Source organism: Lepidochelys olivacea (genome assembly GCF_965140295.1).
Source record: "Lepidochelys olivacea isolate rLepOli2 genome assembly, chromosome: 4".
Lineage (NCBI taxonomy): Eukaryota > Metazoa > Chordata > Testudines > Cheloniidae > Lepidochelys > Lepidochelys olivacea.
The window spans coordinates 130895181-130912068 of NC_140414.1; the positions used below are offsets into that span (position 1 = coordinate 130895181).

General features: G+C 43.9%; 1 protein-coding gene across 1 annotated transcript; it reads right to left on the reverse strand.

Annotated features, from left to right (window-relative positions):
- Nucleotides 1-331: 331 nt before the first annotated feature.
- On the reverse strand, nt 332-16667 carry LOC311519827 (NELL2-interacting cell ontogeny regulator 1). Its single transcript, XM_084626785.1, has 4 exons — nt 16555-16667; nt 16250-16407; nt 10520-10608; nt 332-4643 (listed from the first exon to the last, which is right to left on the reverse strand). The coding sequence occupies exons 2-4, from the start codon at nt 16380-16382 to the stop codon at nt 4578-4580; spliced, it is 288 nt and encodes a 95-aa protein (XP_084482911.1). The 5' UTR covers nt 16383-16407; nt 16555-16667; the 3' UTR covers nt 332-4577.
- Between the last annotated feature and the right edge of the window lie 221 nt (nt 16668-16888).

Below are 16888 nucleotides of genomic sequence, written 5' to 3' on the forward strand. Positions count from 1 at the left end.
CACGCCAGACTTAGAATTCAGAAGTGTCTAACTCCCAGCCCCACACTCAAGTCACTAGACCAAACATCCTTGCTAATTATAAGAAACTTGCATTTTATCCTTTCAGGATGCAGAAGTTCCCTCAAAGACATAAAATGACTCACAGTAATTTCAATTTTAAACCAGAGCGAACGAATTAGGTTTTATACATAAGCAACAAGAGCGTGTATTTAAATACAGTGCCTGGTATAAGACTCTTAACTCCACTGCAGATTTTTTTCTTATTTAACAGACAGTATTTATTTTTGCATATGTATGCAATTTTCCAAAGCAATAAAAAGGGCACTTTAAGCGCTGTAATACAGCTCATCTTTTATTGTTATAGACAATGAGGAGTACATACAACATAATGGTTACCGTCACAGCTGGGAACTTGTAATGAATTCTACATGGCAAACATCCACCTATTTTTCACTCTGCTTCGAACTCACGATACGATGCGTGTGTGAAAATTCAAATGCTATCGACCACTTTCTAAATGCAATGCATGACATACCAAACAATATTATTTGCTTGTAAGACTTTCCAGACTCTTTAAGGTGTTGCAACAGTAATAAGCGTGCAAAATATTGATAGAAAGCCATGGATACTATATTTACCCCCACTTCCCAAAGGGTGAGGCTGTGCTAGAAAATCCACAGGTTCAATGATGCATACAGGGTGAAATTTACCCCTTGTGCAGAGGTCAGCACAAGCCCACTTAAGTCCAAGTGGGAGTTAAGTGGTGCATTGACCTTGTGCTGTCTCTTTGCAAAGGGGTGGGTTTCACCTAATGTCTTCTGCCTGTAGAAAAATACGTGATCTGTAGCAGAGACATCTACAGCTACCCACTAGCCATGGTGAACTACTTTAGAGCATGGTGCAATTATACTAGAAATAGTTTTCTATTTTATAACCTGGTCCCGCAGCCCTTATTACACACAAAACTCTTCCTGACTTCACTGGAGGATCTGCACAGGAGGCTCAGTAAATATTGGTCCCTGATGATCTGCACAAGTGGCTTCTCTTGCAAGGTGCAAGGCATGATTCACACCTGTAATGAAGAGTGAGAGGAGGTTTCTCCTTTCCCTGGAGAATGTGGGGCCCAATCCTAAAGTCTTTTCTCAGGCAAAACTCCTGTTGAAGTCACAGGGTGAAATTCACCCCATGCAGAAAGCCAGCTCAAGGTTGATGCATTTAAATCCCACCTGAGCCCCACATCTTAAGGAGGATTTAAATGATGCACAGATCTACATCTGGCTCTCCCCACGGGGCTGAATTTCATCCAAACTGACGGACTGCAGGATCGGGCCCAAGAGAGCCGCAGCACGTAAGGTCCTCCACCACTGACAATGAATTCGGATACTGTGAGTCATTTCTGTTTACTGGTTGTTGTAAATGTCAAATGAACATCTGGAGATGTTCAACAGGATGTTGGTGTTTGGCAGCAGGGTCTCAGATGAGTCAGGTATATCACCCTGGAAGCTGTTTACAGGATGCCTCCTGCAAGCTGTCAGGACTTGAGCCCCAGCATGGTTTTATAATTACAGCCCTGCGGGTGTTGTGCTTAGAACACCTCATCCTCCAGTTTTGCCAAAACGTTTAGCAATTCGGACACTACTTGTAGCCCAAGGGACGCTGGTAACCCCAAAGCGAATCTTGACGTTCTTCCCCATATCTCACTTTGTATGTAATTTATAGGTATGTAATTATGATAATAAATGTTTCAAAGCTAATTGTTTCACTAAGGAAAAAAAGTAGAAGCCCCTCCATTCCTGAGCAGCCCGACAGTAACCTGTCAGTCACTTCTGGAAAGGTGCTATTGAATTCAATAGGAATTAAACAATGAGAATGAACAGATATTACTCTGAAAACCTGGGTCATTTCAGACAGAGAATACTGTCCTGTCTATAGAACTTGTAAACCAGCCTGTAGCATTCTATAGCCAGGATATAATTCTCTATTAATTCTACAAGATGGTTTAAGAACCCTGGAGAAAGTTTGTTATTTTCTATAAGACTTTTCCACAAGAGGTTTGCCTGGCAAACAAAATGGAGGTGAAGGACTTGAAAAGGGATCATATTTCACTTGCAAGGTTTAAAGGAGTAACACGGCCAGCTAGTGCAGACTGCTGTGTGTCTCCTCAGAGGTCCTGAGCACCCTCATTTTCCACTGACGGCAGTGTGGAGCTGAAGGCACTTAGCAGGATCACCAGACAGGAAACAATCAACAGCTTGCTGCAGCAGGATCCTAGGGTGAAATTCATGCCTATTCAGAAGGCTCACTCAAAGGCTATGCACAATTTAAGTGTAAGCAGTGTCAGGATGAGCTCCACCCTGACATCTGGTGGTGAGGTGTGGCAAGTTGTGGAAAAGAACTTCAGGGGCCGATCTCATTTGCATAGGCACACCCACCACGCCTAGAATGAGACCATAGCTGCCCAAATGGTCACTTTGGCTGCTGTGGGATCCCCAGTGTCTCTGTTATTGGGGCAGGAAGAATAAATTGTTATTACCCTGATTATGGGAACTGTGCTTGGAACTGTACGTGGCCTTTTGTTATGATGGAGGGATTCACCATCAACTAAGTAGCACTCGCTAGGCAAGGGTCATGGGTTCCAAAACTGTGTGAATGGAGAGAGGCTGGGGACAAGTATTAATACTTGGTGGCATGGGCCCCTTGGTGAGGGCCTTACATGCTAATTGCACTTCCTCCTCTCTCCACTGTGGAATATCAGAGCTAATTTTGATTTCATTAGAAGTCTAGTTATAGGCTGCTGAGCTCACTTTGGGCTGACAGTGCACCAGCACTGGGGCTCCCCTATTATAAGCTGAATTCACCTAAGAGCTGAAATCACTAAGTGTTGTGTTAAGTAGTGGGGGAGCCTGAAGATATATTGTGGAGCAGTTTGCGGGACGGCTGGTGAAGCAGTTCGACGCAGCGCAGTGTGTGGATGGCAGGAGCTGCTTGTGGGCCGTGGAGCTGAGCGAAGGAGTTCGTGGGGCGGCTGGCAGAGCGGAGCGCAGCTGAGCGAAGGAGTTCGTGGGGCGGCTGGTGGAGCGGAGCGCTGCTATGGAGCTATGGGGCGGTCAGCTTCAGATCACGTAAGGTGCCTCTTACCCCTGTCCCATTTCCACCCAGGTTGGGAGGTAAAGCTCCGCAGATAAACTTTCAAACTCTGGGGCTGCCCTGACCAGGGATAGAGACTTTTGGGGCATTGGACTTTTGGGACTTTGGGTGATTTGGGGTTGCTGGACTCAAGAACCAAAGGGAAAAGGGCATGCCCCAATTTGCCTGGGGTGGGGTTTTTTTTGCTCATGGGTTGTGTTATGAATCCTGTTGGTGGTGTTTCCCCAACATAATGCCACATTGTTTCTCTCTGTTATTAAAAGATTTTTGCTACACTCAGACTATGTGCTTGCGAGAGGGGAAGTATTGCCTCTTGGAGGCGCCCAGCGGGGGTGGTATATATTGGTCCCAGGTCACTGGGTGGGGGCTCGAGCCGGTTTGCATTGTGTTATTGGAATGGAACCCCTAGATATTGAACCCGGCCCTTGTTGCTGCCAACTCTGACGGGCAGAAGGGTTACATAAGCACTACTTAACTCCCCAAAATAGGACTTACCGGGGACTTAAGTGAGGCATAGGCATTGTGTAGAGCCTCTGCCAAAACCATGTGAAGAAGGTCAGCTGAAAGGTTCAATCCAATACGTGGTTTGCTTAATAAAGGGCACTTCTTCAGAAAGTTTTGGCAGGTACATCCTGTTAAGCTGCCAGGCAGCATTCATGTGATTGCTAATGTTGCTGATTACTTTCCCTTCCCACACCCCCCAGCCCAGTTAACCCTTTCTCTCCCCCGTCCCAAAAAAAACACAACCAAACCCCAAGATCAGATCTACTGTATGGCTGTATGTTGTGAGATGCAAATAACGGTATATAACATACTAGATACTGATACAATTGGTATATTAATATGATAGATAACTGCTTTGTTCACACTGCAAAGCAGTAAATGTTAACCATTATTTTCTACATCAAACTGACTTTTTGTAGATAACTCTTTAGCTGAACATCATTGTAGAATAAGCTGCTTTTGGATGTGTAGGGTCATATTTTGACATTGGATACACCCATCGTCAGTCATCAGTAAATCCAATGGAAACCCCTTGGGGCCTCATCCCCAGTTGGTATGAACTGGTGTAGTTCTTTAGTGGACCTATGCTAATTTACATCTGTGGAAGACCTAGCCTGAACATCCAAGGGCAAAACTTGACTTGAAATTTCAGAATAATGCAAATCTATTGTTACATAAATCGTAGAAGTGCAACTTTGGCACTGTTTCTTCTTTGACATTTCAGCATGTGTGACAAGAGATACAGTAATGATCAACTATGTCAAAGCAAAAAAGGTCTAACTCAGTTGAATTTGTACAGATGAAAACAATCTTTTCCTTACATTGTGACATATGCTCACAACCTATCCTCAATAAATCTGTCCGTAGTTTATTCAATAGCATTTTTAAAATGAATAATGTCCATTGGCCATGTCCCAGTGCTCATTTCAGTGCATTGCAGGAAAGCAATCACATAGGCCTCTCTTTTCTGCTCTCAGGAGGAGGGTTTCTGTCTGCAAAAGAACATTAAATCATGGAATTTAATATATCACTTTAAAGGAATATATAATTGATTAGATCTAATCCCTCAGCACCGCAATTGTCAGGGGGCCTTGTGGAATGAGAAATCATGGTTATTATAGCTGGTTTATATGGTGACTTACCTGGCAAACTGGTACATAATAAGCATGTTCAGAACTGAGGAATACAGACTAAACTGCATGGAAAATATTTGGTGGTTTTAATGTTTTCACTTTCACAGTTAACCTCAAGGGGTTAGATTGTCAGAATTTATTGAAGTGTCTTTTATAAATTCTGGGCAAAACTCCACTCAGTCACACTCTTAATTCCTTCCACTTAACAGGAAGACATCAGCTATTGATGTGCCCAGAACTGTATAATTTAATAGTACCACTTACTGTGCTAAGGGTCCGATTCCGCTCTCAGCTACACACCTGTAAATCCAGAACAACTCCAGTGAATTCTTTGGGGCTGGCAATTTAACTTCCCTGCCCCAACTTTTCTGAATCTGGACCTTTTCAAGGTAGGTCTGGGCTCGAGCTTGTGATCCTGTTTTAACTGGAGTTAATTTATGTTACAGTTACATACTGTTACAATACTGCCAAACCCAAGTGCTCAGAAATCATGAGTCAGACTCTCAAAACCCAGGAGACTAGCTCAAAAATTCAAGATTAAAAACAAACAAACAAATAAATGTCTTTATTTGACTTTTTGGTTTAGTGCTTTTAGGGGTAATGTTTCTCTGTAACCATGAGGGTTAGAAACTTACTTTTAAAAAAATGAAAGCTGAAACTCCCACCTACTCCCATCACTACAGAAGCTGGGGCTTTCAGACCAAATATCACAGGACTCACAATAAAACATGACTGTTGGCACTAACTCAAGATAGCGATGACAACAGTATCTGGACACTTCACAAACATTTGTTGCTGGATGTAAGTAACCTTTCATGGTTTACCCTAGGCTAAATCCAATCCCAGATCAGGAAAGGTGAAATTTACCCTGACATAGAGAGCCTGCACAAGGCCTGTCCAGATTGGTTACGGTAAACCACAAACATTTGTGTTCTGGCATTTTCAATAAGGTGTTCATTAATTTGAGTAAATAACCTGAATGAACTAACAGGACCTTTAACCAGCCAACTCTCCTTTGCCATGATGCCTACAAAAAAACTTTGACATTAGGTAGGCAGCTGTTGTGCTAAAATTGCTGCCTATCAGGCTGACCAGAACTGCCTCATTGTTCTCTTGTGTTCCCATTGTCTGTCTGTTTCCACCTGTAATCTCTTTTGTCTTATACTTAGATTGTGAGCGCTTTGGGGCAGGGACTATCTTTTTATTCTGTATTTGTACAGTGCCTAGCACAACAGGGTCTCGTAGGCACTGTGGTAATATAAATAATAATAATAATGGACCACAGACTCCAGTTCAGACATATTTTAGGGTGAAATTCAGCCAGCTCAGGTTCTAACTCTAACTGAAGCCCTGTTTTGTAAGCTTAAATAACACATTGGCTTTGTGCTAGCTCTCTGCACAGGGTAAATTTCACTATTCCTGATTTGTGATTCAACTGCTTTCCCCTCCTCACTATGTTCCCCCAACCCCTTTTTCTTTTAAACGCAAAAGCTTTGCCTTTCACCTTGACACTAGAATGGAAGGCTTGCTCATTTTTCCTGTTTGCTTTCAATTATTGGCTTGATGCTGCAGTGTGTGTCATTAAACGACGCTCTTTGTGTGATTCAGAGCTGTGCGAGGCGAACATTCTTGTTGTCATAAGCCTAGCAGACAACATAAGATTATTTTAGCACCACAGCAGCTCTTTGGATTTGAATACTTGTGTAGGACCAACGCACTGGCATTCCACCACATGCTTCCTATGCGAGTCTCACAGTCCTTATACAAGCTGGAAGGGATGATCTGGGAGTGTTCAAAAATAATCTCAAAAGCTAATGAATGCAGAAAGATCCCTATCAATGCCACCATTGGTCCCAGGAGTCCCCTAAAAGAACATTACTCTGCAGGCTGTGCTCTTGTAAAAGGTATTCTGAATATTTAGAGTTATTACATTAAATTAATTTGCCGTAAAACTTCACAAAAAGATGAGATGGGCCAAACTCTGACTTGGAATAAGGATAACTGAGGGTGAAATTTTCATAAGGCCGGAAGTGACAGTTGGGTCATCTAGTCTGATCTCCTGTATAATACAAGCCATGGAATTTCACCTAGTTACCTCCTGTACTGATCCCACTAAGCTGTAAATGACTAAGCCACAATTTAGAGAAAGGCAGCCAGTCTTCATCTGAAGACTTCAAGAGATGGAGAACCCACCATTTCCCTGGGTAGTTTGTTCCCATTATCAGTCACCATTTGACTCCTATAATGCAAGATAGAATAATAGGAAGGTAGAAGGCACCTTGAAAGGTCATCTAGTCCGTCCCCCTGCACTGAAGCAGGACTAGATACACTTAAACCATCCCTGACAGGTGATTTAATTTAAATCAGTTTTTATACCAATATAGTTATACCCAGTGCAAACTGCTGTATAGATGCTCTTAGTTCAGATTAATGTAAACCTGTTCCCAAACAACTTAAGTTAAACCAACAAGACCACTCTGATGCTGAAAAAAGAGCAACCGCACAGGGAGTTGCTATGGTTTTATGATATCTGTTTAAATTCATGCCTTAGGTTATATCAGTGCTCAGTTCCCTAAGTGCATCTATGTTTGGGTTTTGCACCAAGTTTAACTAAACTGATTGTGTTAAACCCATTCAAAGCTCTAATGTGAACCAGCCCAAACACGAAAATCCATGCATGTCGTATACCGTACTGACCATGCCATCAGCAAAGCAACCAGAATGCTTGGGCACCCATGTGAGCTGTTTAAGCTGGTTTATTATGAGCTGGCACCAATGATGGGTGTAAATGTGACACCACATAAGATTTTCCTCCTCCTTTGTGTTCCCATTCCCTTTTGTCAGTGCTGCTCTACTGTCTCTCTCCACTTTCCACCTTCTGCTGCTGTCCTGTTAACAGCCATTGCTGAGTGGTGACTGAAAATCAAAAAGGAATCCTACAAAAAATTGCTAAGTAGGAGGACAAAAGAATAACACAAGCATGTAGGGACAAAATCAGAAAGGCTGAGGCACAAAATGAGTTACCCCTAGCAAGGGACATAAAAGGCAACAAGGAAAGGTTCTATAAATACATTAGGAAGAAGAGACAGATGAAGGGAAGTGTAGGTCCTCTGCTTAGAAGGGAAGGAGAGCTAATAATGGGTGACATCAAGAAGGCTAAGATGTTCAGTGCCTGTTTTGTTTCAGTCTTCACTAAAAAGGTTAATTATAACAAGGGAAGGAATGCAAACCAAAATAGGGAAAGAATAGGTTACATAATAGTTAGATTTCAGAGTAGCAGCTGTGTTAGTCTGTATCCGCAAAAAGAAAAGGAGTACTTGTGGCACCTTAGAGTCTTAACAAATTTATTACAGCATAAGCTTTCATGAGCTACAGCCAATGAAGTGAGCTGTAGCTCACGAAAGCTTATGCTCTAATAAATATAATAGTTAGATGTTTTCAAGTCAGCAGGGACCGTTGAAATTCTTTCTAGGTACTTAAGGAACTAGCTGAAGCAATCTCAGAACCGTCAGAAATTATCTTTGAAAACTCATGGTGGAATGGTGAGGTCCCAGAGGACTGGAAAATGGCAAACAAAGAACCTAGTTTTAAAGAGGGGAATGGAGGGGTTGCAGGGAATTTTTGATAGGTCAGTCTAACTTCAATACCTGGACAGATACTGGACCAAATGATTAAGCAATCAGTTTGTAAACACCTATAGGATAATAGGGTGATAAGTAATAGCCAACATGAATTTGACAACAAATCATATCAAACCAACCTAATTTCCTCTTTGACAGGGTTCTTGCTCTAATAGATATATCTTGATTTTAGTAAGGCTTTTGACACAATCCTACATGACATTCTCAAACAACAAGCTAGGAAAACGTGGTCTGGATGAAATTATTATAAGGGGGCATAAAACTAGTTGAAAGACCATCCTCAAAGAGTAGTTATCAATGATTCACTGTCCAATTGGGAGGACGTATCTACTGGGGTCCCGCAGGAGTCTGTCCTGGCTCCAGAACTACTCAATATTTGTATTAATGACTTGGATAACAGAGTGGGGAGTACACTTATAAAATCTGCAAATGACACCAAGCTGGGAGGGGTTGCTAGCACTTTGGAGGACAGGATTAGAATACAAACAACCTTGACAAATTAGTCCAAAATCAACAAGATGAAATTCAATAAAGACCAGTGCAAAATACTTCATCTAGGAAGGAAATATCAAATGCACAACTGCAAAAAGGGGAATAACTGGCTAGTACTGCTGAAAAGGATCTGGGAATTATAGTCGATCATAAATTGAATATGAGCCAACAGTGTGAGGCAGATACACATTCTGGGGTGTATTAACAGGAGTCTGTATGTAAGATATGGGAGGTAATTGTACCCCTCTACTCGGCATTGGTGAGGCCTCAATTGGAGCACTGTGTCCAATTCCGGGCATCACACTTTAACAAAAATGTGGACAAATTGTGGTGAGTAGAGAGGAGAGCAACAGAAAAGATTAGAAAACCAGACCTATGAGGAAAAGTTTAAAAAAACCCAGGTTAGACAAACACCACTCAGCAATGGTCTAGGTCAGAGGAGGCCAAACTGCGGCTCGTGAGCTGCATGCGGCTCTTTTATAGTTGAAAGTGTGGCTTGTGGAGCCCTGGCCACCCCCCCCGTCTCCCCATTATCCACCTACCAGATGTGGGGGGGCGGGGGGCAAGCTCAAGGTTTCTACCCTGCAGTGGGGTGGTGGGGTTAGGGGCTTCTGCCAGAGATGACTGGTGCCTGCTGAGTGTTGGGGGACTAATTAAAGGTTTGGCCCTGCAATAGCTTAAGTCATGCCCCTCAGACACGTCGCCCCCCCTCTTACCCTCAGTGGCCCCTCCCTGCAGCTTCCAGGTGTTAGCTCTAGGTGGAGAGGCAGTGGCTGAGAGCTGCAGGGAGGGGCTGCTGCTTTAGTTCCAGGGAAGAGGCATCAGCAAAAGCAGCGGCTCTTCCTGCAGCTCCCAGCTGTTTGCCACTGCCTCTCCCCATGGCCGCAGCCCCCAGCTTGCTGGCTCCAGTAACTGCCATGCATAGAGGGGCGCAGTGGTACCATGTGACCGAGCAGGGCCAGCAAACCTGGGCGGGGCCACCTGACCCAACCTGTCTCCCTTATGTGTCGACAGTGGGGAGGGGAGTCTTGGGGCTTTAGCCCCGTGGGGCACACCTGCCAGGGCTTGGGGCTTCAGCAGGAGCAGGGCTGAAGCCCCGAGCCCCAGCAGGCACCTCCCGTGGGGCTGAAGCCCTGAGCCCGTCAGGCGCACCCCGGCTCTCAAATGTCTGAAGAGTGTCATATGCGGCTCGGAGTAAGTTTGGCCACCCTTGGTCTAGGTATACTTGGTCCTGCCTCATCACAGGGGGATGGCCTCTCAAGGTTCTTTGTAGCCCTACACTCCTATGATTGTGATGGGAAAGGTAACTCACCCTTCTTACTCTTCTCTCTCCTCTTCTCCTTCTCCCTATGTGGGCTATATGCAGGAACCAGTTGCTGTAGTTCTCTAGCCTGTGTAATGCAGGAAATCAGACTAGATGGTCGCAATGGTCCCTTCTGGCCTTAAAATCTACTAATCTCTGCTTGTCCCCAATACATCTGCATAGTACAGTCCTATTTGTTTGAAATGAAAATGAGTCAGCAAAAGATGTTATGTCAGCTTTACTCAGTCAAGGCAAATTGGTACATTAAGCCTAAGTATCATTTCTAAGATAACACCTACCCGTGTGTCTAGATTGTACGCAGTCTTCTTTAAATCCTGCAGGGCCCTCTGCATGAATTCAAATGCATGGCAGTCAACACAAGGACGACCTGGGAAAGGATGCAGCAGAAAGACGTCACTGAAATCACATGGAATTGACATCATGGCAATGCCAAGAGAAAATATGATCTTGTATTTCCGAGAAAAGTACATTTAACAACGTGAATGGGCCTGGGTTGAACACACAAAATGCCCAGTGTGCATGCACAGGATGGGGCTGCACGTACACAAAAGTATATGCCTGTATGTGCAAATCCCCTGTTCACATGTGATTGCAAATATAGATGCACATTTTTGCACACCTGCTTTTGAAAACCTGGACCAAAGCTGCTGAAGAACCTGACCCTGGAAGGTGTTGCATGCCTTCAACTCCCATTCACTTCCCTGGAGTGGAAGCACTCAGACCCTCACATGAACGGGTCAGCTCCCTGCAGGACAAGACACTATGGAGACATTTTCAGTGGTTCCAGAAATGATACAGACAAGTTATTTGTTCAGAAGCCCTCATGCATGTCTTGGTGAGGGAACATGCCCAATCTGGGTTTTCCTCCTTTCAGCTGCTGCCATATTGTGTGTGGGGGGGGGAATATTCCTGCTTAGGGCCCCCAATGGGCTAACACCGACACTGTCCACCCAACACTGGTCTAGATCTCAGTCTCCTGCATTTGACTAATGAATTAAGAAAGCCTGCCCTCTGAAGGGAAATACATCATATAAAACGTCAACCTCTGGATAAATAGGAAATAAGGAGATTGTGATGTACAATGATAACAGAGCATCCACTCCCAGAGAAAGGGAGCCAGATCCTGGCCCATCTACAGCCCCTTTGTGCTGTTCTGACAATGCAAAGTGGTCAGAAAGCTGCCTTAGCCATTCATCTGACGAGAACCTCAGGGTGGGGGAGTCCCTGGTGTAGGGAGTGTATCAAAAGAGGAATGAGGAGAGGGATGTAGCCAAAGCACTTCTGTGCTCCGTCAATCCACAGCAGACATAACAGCCCTTTGGGGGGCATTATCCACCAGGAAAAGTTCTGGCAGCCCTGAGGCTCCTCTAACTTGCAACAGAAGTCAAACGAGTGCCTTGGTTGTGTGGATGAGGTGAGCAAGCATCTCTCACGTTGTTACACACTGAAATTCACGTCTGGCTGAGCTCTGAACTGAGGAGACTCAGATAGCTGGAAACTGCCTTTACCCCATCCCCATTCTGGAACCAGCAAGACACTTTTATGATAATTTTGTAAGAGTGACTTAATCCTTTTTTTTTTATTCCCTCTTCCACCTAATCAGGAAGGGTATCATTGTGTCTGAGGCATTTTTGACAGTTGAATATCTTCTGTAGTGTTCAAAAGCTTTAGTGATAGCCTTTCTTTAACACCTTGGCAATTTATAACCGACTATCTACTGCAATATGAATATTTTTCTAAGTTAACACTTTACTGTCTGTAGTTTATAATTGTATTCTCATTGATTAATGTGGATGATTGTGATGAGAATGAACTGTTTGCTTTATAGCACATCTGTACGTACGTGGACATCAGTCTACAGCGAGACTAAGGCAAGACATCAACAGTCCACATTCTTTTAACCTTTCCTCAGAGATCCTATTTTTCTGAACCTCCACTGTTGCTGTCCTATGATATGAACTCAAATTTCTAACTCTTCTCCATTTTTCTCGATCCTTTTTGCAGAGGACAACTATTGGCTTTTGAAACATGCCAGGCATGGACATTGCTGTATTAAGAGGCATTCCCCTATAAACGACAAGTGTCATCAGCAAAGGCATTTTTCTCCAGGGCTGGGTTGAGTGGTGGAGAGGGGCTGGCTATAAGCCAGCCTTTAAAGTAACTCAGATTTGGAATGGTTTAAACAAAAGGGGATTTTTTTAAAGATTTCTGGTCTAATCACATTTTAACTGCTGAGCACCAGATGAGAACCAGCGGAAAGAAGACTAGCTTTCTCCGTCTTTTATCAGTGAACATATTACTAGCTTGGCATCGCAGCCTACTTTCTTAAATTACTGCATGTCTTTTGTAAGAGAGTCTTGTGATGACTCGGTACGGTAAGGAGCTACCCACGCTGAAGTTGTGGTCACTAAAACATTTACGACATCATGACTTGGTGGTGCAAAAATGAAAGTAAGAAATGCTCATCTCAAGATGAGACACCTGTCTCTGTCTCCATAAGGCAGTGACACTGCAATCGGCAGTCAAACGCTGACTACGCCCCTCACAAAAACCATCAGCGAGCAGGGCAGAAACTGACAGGCATTAGTTTGCAGGATCTCACACTGATGACTGGGAGACAGTGAAGATTCCCCAAGGATGTGTGCTAGAGTGAGGCTGAAATTCACCTCTGAAGAGGGTCATCTCAAGGTCTATGTGCCACTTAACCCCAGTTACACTCTGAATGTGGAGCATCAGCCTTGTGCTGTCCCTCGGCACACAGGCAAATTTCACCCTAAGCAAATAAACAAGGGCAGGGCTGTTTTAATTGTGTGTAATGATTTATAGGATGCACCTACACAAACTGTAGTATATTTTGCCACAGTGATGACCTCGAGAGCTCAGTACAACATTCTGAATCTGCTATTCAATCTTTTCTGAGGAGTGGGGACCAGCTGGCATTTTGTGGGGGAAGATTTAACAGGTTTGTGCAGAATGAGAACACTCAAGATTCTAGTATAATTAAATTTAAATGGATTCTGTCTACATGGAAATTGAAATGCCTTGCTTCTGTTTCTGCGGTCCTCCTAGTAAACAATTGAAACCGAAATAATTTCAGAAGACTAATTTACTTTCCGTGACGTGTGCAATTTATTTACTCTGCATTTTGTGCAGCTTGGACTGTGAAACTAGACTGGCTGGTTCCCATTTTCAAGCTCTCCTGCACCAGCATAAGGTTGTTGTGTTCGGGTTATAAACACAACAGGAGAGGTTTACATTTTTTTTAAAATTGGTTTTCATTGAAATTTCAAGAAAACTATTCTAAAAACATTGATATTGTTTAATGTTTGCACAGTCCTTTGCAGATGTTAAGCACTAAGTACGAGGTACTGATTATTCATTGCTAATTACTATTCATAATCAGCTAGGTCCTGCTCTCTGCTTCACTTCTGAGCAAAATGGGAAACAGGACCGGGCATCTGAAGCCTCCTCCCACCCCAAACAGCAGGGCAAGACAAGGTCAAGAGAACTCTAGCAGGCAGGACCAGTAAATTCATCAGCCCATACACCACTTGCCCAAGAGGGTGTAGTCTGCCAGCTAGGGAGTGCCTGGTATTCGCCCGAGCACTCTTATGTGTACTGCGGTCAGCAGCACACAGTAGCTGGAAGCTACATGGTGCTCCTGCTCATAGCAATAGCAAAGTGCACTTCATCATGCATCTCCCAGGCCTGCCCTGAAGCATGCAGTCTTGGCTGGCAGGATTCCCACACTGCAGAAACTATCTGCCAGTGTCCTTGTTCTCACTTGCAGCAGCAAGGAGTGCAAATGCTCTCCTGCACTGGGTTTGTTAGGTTTGGAAAGCCTCCCTCACCCACCCCCCTCTTTGACAAAACTTAAATGTAGGGTCCATACTAATTTAACACCTCCACCATCACACCCCTCACTTGTGGGGTTCCTCAAGAGTCAAGGACTCTCTCCAGGCCTATTCAACATCTACATGCAGCCACCAGGTGAACTGGTCAGATGACATGCACTTAGGTGCTAACAATACACAGGTGACACATGACTCTACCTATCCTTCATCCCATAGAGCCATGCCACTACTGTCAAGATTGGGCAAGCTCAGCTCACAGATGTAGAACAGCTGGTTGAAGATGAATCCAAGCAAGACAGAACTTAAGGAAGTGGGCAGAAGAAAGCACTTTGAGTAGTTTGTAGCCACAAGCAGTCTCCTTTGGTTAAAGATACTCACCAACAATTCACTCAGGGATGCCCCTGGATTCCTCACTGGCATTAAGTTCTCACATTGCAGCATCACAGGCAAAGCATTCTACCTTTTATAGCTATCCTGACAGACAATGACCTGCCCTCCGTTACACACACACACCTTTCTCACTTCCCAGTTGGGCTCCAGCAAGCAATGCTGTCTACCTGGGCAAAATGTCGCGGGTCCTCAGGAAATGCCACCTAGAAGCTGTATAGCAGCACCAGCTACAGGAGTACATCATACCTGTCTTCCACTCACTGCACTGGCCTCTTCCCATACCATATTATGTCAAAGGCAAGGCCTCGTTCTGAATCTTCAAGGTGCTCAACAGCCTGAGTCCAGGGTATCTAAAAGCTCAGGGCTGAGGAGCATGGTTGACAGTGCTGTTCACTAGAACTCTCTACCACACAGAGGGAGATCATCTGTGAAGGAGTCAGGAGCCCACGACTGGGGAATGAACTGCCACGAACAAAGAACCATCAAAACGCTTCACTATCTTCCATTTAATGTGCAAAGTGCACTTGTTTGCCCCACCTTTGCTAATATAAACACATAGCACAGGGCACATATATTAATGCACTACTGGAAGGCGCTTGGATACTACAGTGATGAGGGCGACAGAAGAGTTTGAATAGAACAAGAAAAACAATTTAACAGTGTCTCTCTAATAAAGAGGAGACTAGAACAGAAAAGAACAGAACAGGGGATTTTACCCTCTAGTCCCATGTAGGTACCAAGGGTTCATCTGAAAAGCAGCTATGTTATCCCAGGAAAGTAAAATGTAGTGACCAAATCAACTTTTGAATTAAAAGCTTTGGTGGCAGGAGAATGGATGGAGATGGCTGTGATAAAATCTGACACTGATTTATGTTTAGGGACCAGTCTTATTTATGCAGTCACCTTCCACACTTTTTAAAACTCTGCGTGAGAGCTGCCTGATATTTTTATCACTCTAGGGAGTGGCCATTCTGCGCTTCTGGAGCACATTTCATTGTCAGACCACTTTACAACACTATCTTCTCAAAACATCCTCACATCATCTCTGTTACTGTTATCCTCCTCTTTTCACTGGGTGAAACTGAATCAGTGACTGGCCCAAGGCCACAACAGCAGTCAGTGCTAAAGCTGGGATTAGAACTTGGGAGTTCCTGGCTCCCAGACCTGTGCTCAGATGGCTACCTCACAGTTTAATATTTTGCTCTGATGTACAGCAGTGTAATTCCAGAATTCCACATCCATTTCAGGGATAAACTCTGTGGGTCAAATTCCTTTGTGTAAATCCACTGGGCTTACACCAAAGATGAATCCAGCCCAATATGCCTTGTTCCAACCGAATAACAAAAAACATAAAAAACATGCCTGCAATACCCTAGCACAACTAAGCAACAGTTTGCGTGTAACAGCATCCAGACTAGTAAGGATTTCATGTGTACAACTGCACACCTAGAGTATCTTCTTGCAGACTTCTGGAAGAAAACAAAAATGGTCTAAGACTATACAGGTTTAAGATAACATCAGATAAATATTTAGTAGTTACTTTGTTTTCAAATAAGTGCTAATGAAAAATAATAATAATGCACACATTAGTTGACTTTCCTGGTGTGCTACAAACCAATTTGCACTTCCTAGCAAAATTAAGAAGGGCAGCCTACACATGGAGCTCATGAAATTTGTGCATTCACTGGATGAAGTAAGGGACATAAACAATGCAGAAATTCTGCTTCTGAATCTGAGCCACCATAGCGTGGCAGGGGTACATACTTTCTGCTGGAATGACACTCCCAGATTCTTGACTGGCCCCGACCAGCTTCACACTCAATAGGCCAACCACTGAAATTAACGGGATTGCCATCCACATCGCTCTCCAGACAGAAGGAGACGCCATTATTATCATCAAGAATTAAAGCTTCCTTCCCAGCCTGAAACAAGAAGAAATAGGAAAGATCAACTGTTTGCTCCCAGCACATTCAGCCTAATGAAGCAGATGTGAAATGACAGCCGTAGGTACACATGCACACACAGACCCCAATGCAGCCATGGGCCATGCTCTTGGAAATGAAACTCACCCAAACTACTAATTTGCTAAGTGCTTGATCTTCCTCTGTCTTTTGTGACAGACCTTTGGAAATGGCAGTAGCAAGCAGCTAAGGGAACCACTGCAGCCATACTGAGCATGCGTCCCCTGCATTCCCCCTCTCACTGATTAGGGTCATTGCCATGGAGATTCACTATAGCAACATATAAGAACTGAGCTGCCAAGGAGAGGAGAAGATTTAAAGGGGCAGCGACAGGACTATGGTAGCTGCTTTGTTTATTAATTGTCTCTGTTCTTGGATGGTCGCTTACTCTCATGGGCATACATTGGCATACTTCAGTGACTGCTGCAACATGTAATATAAC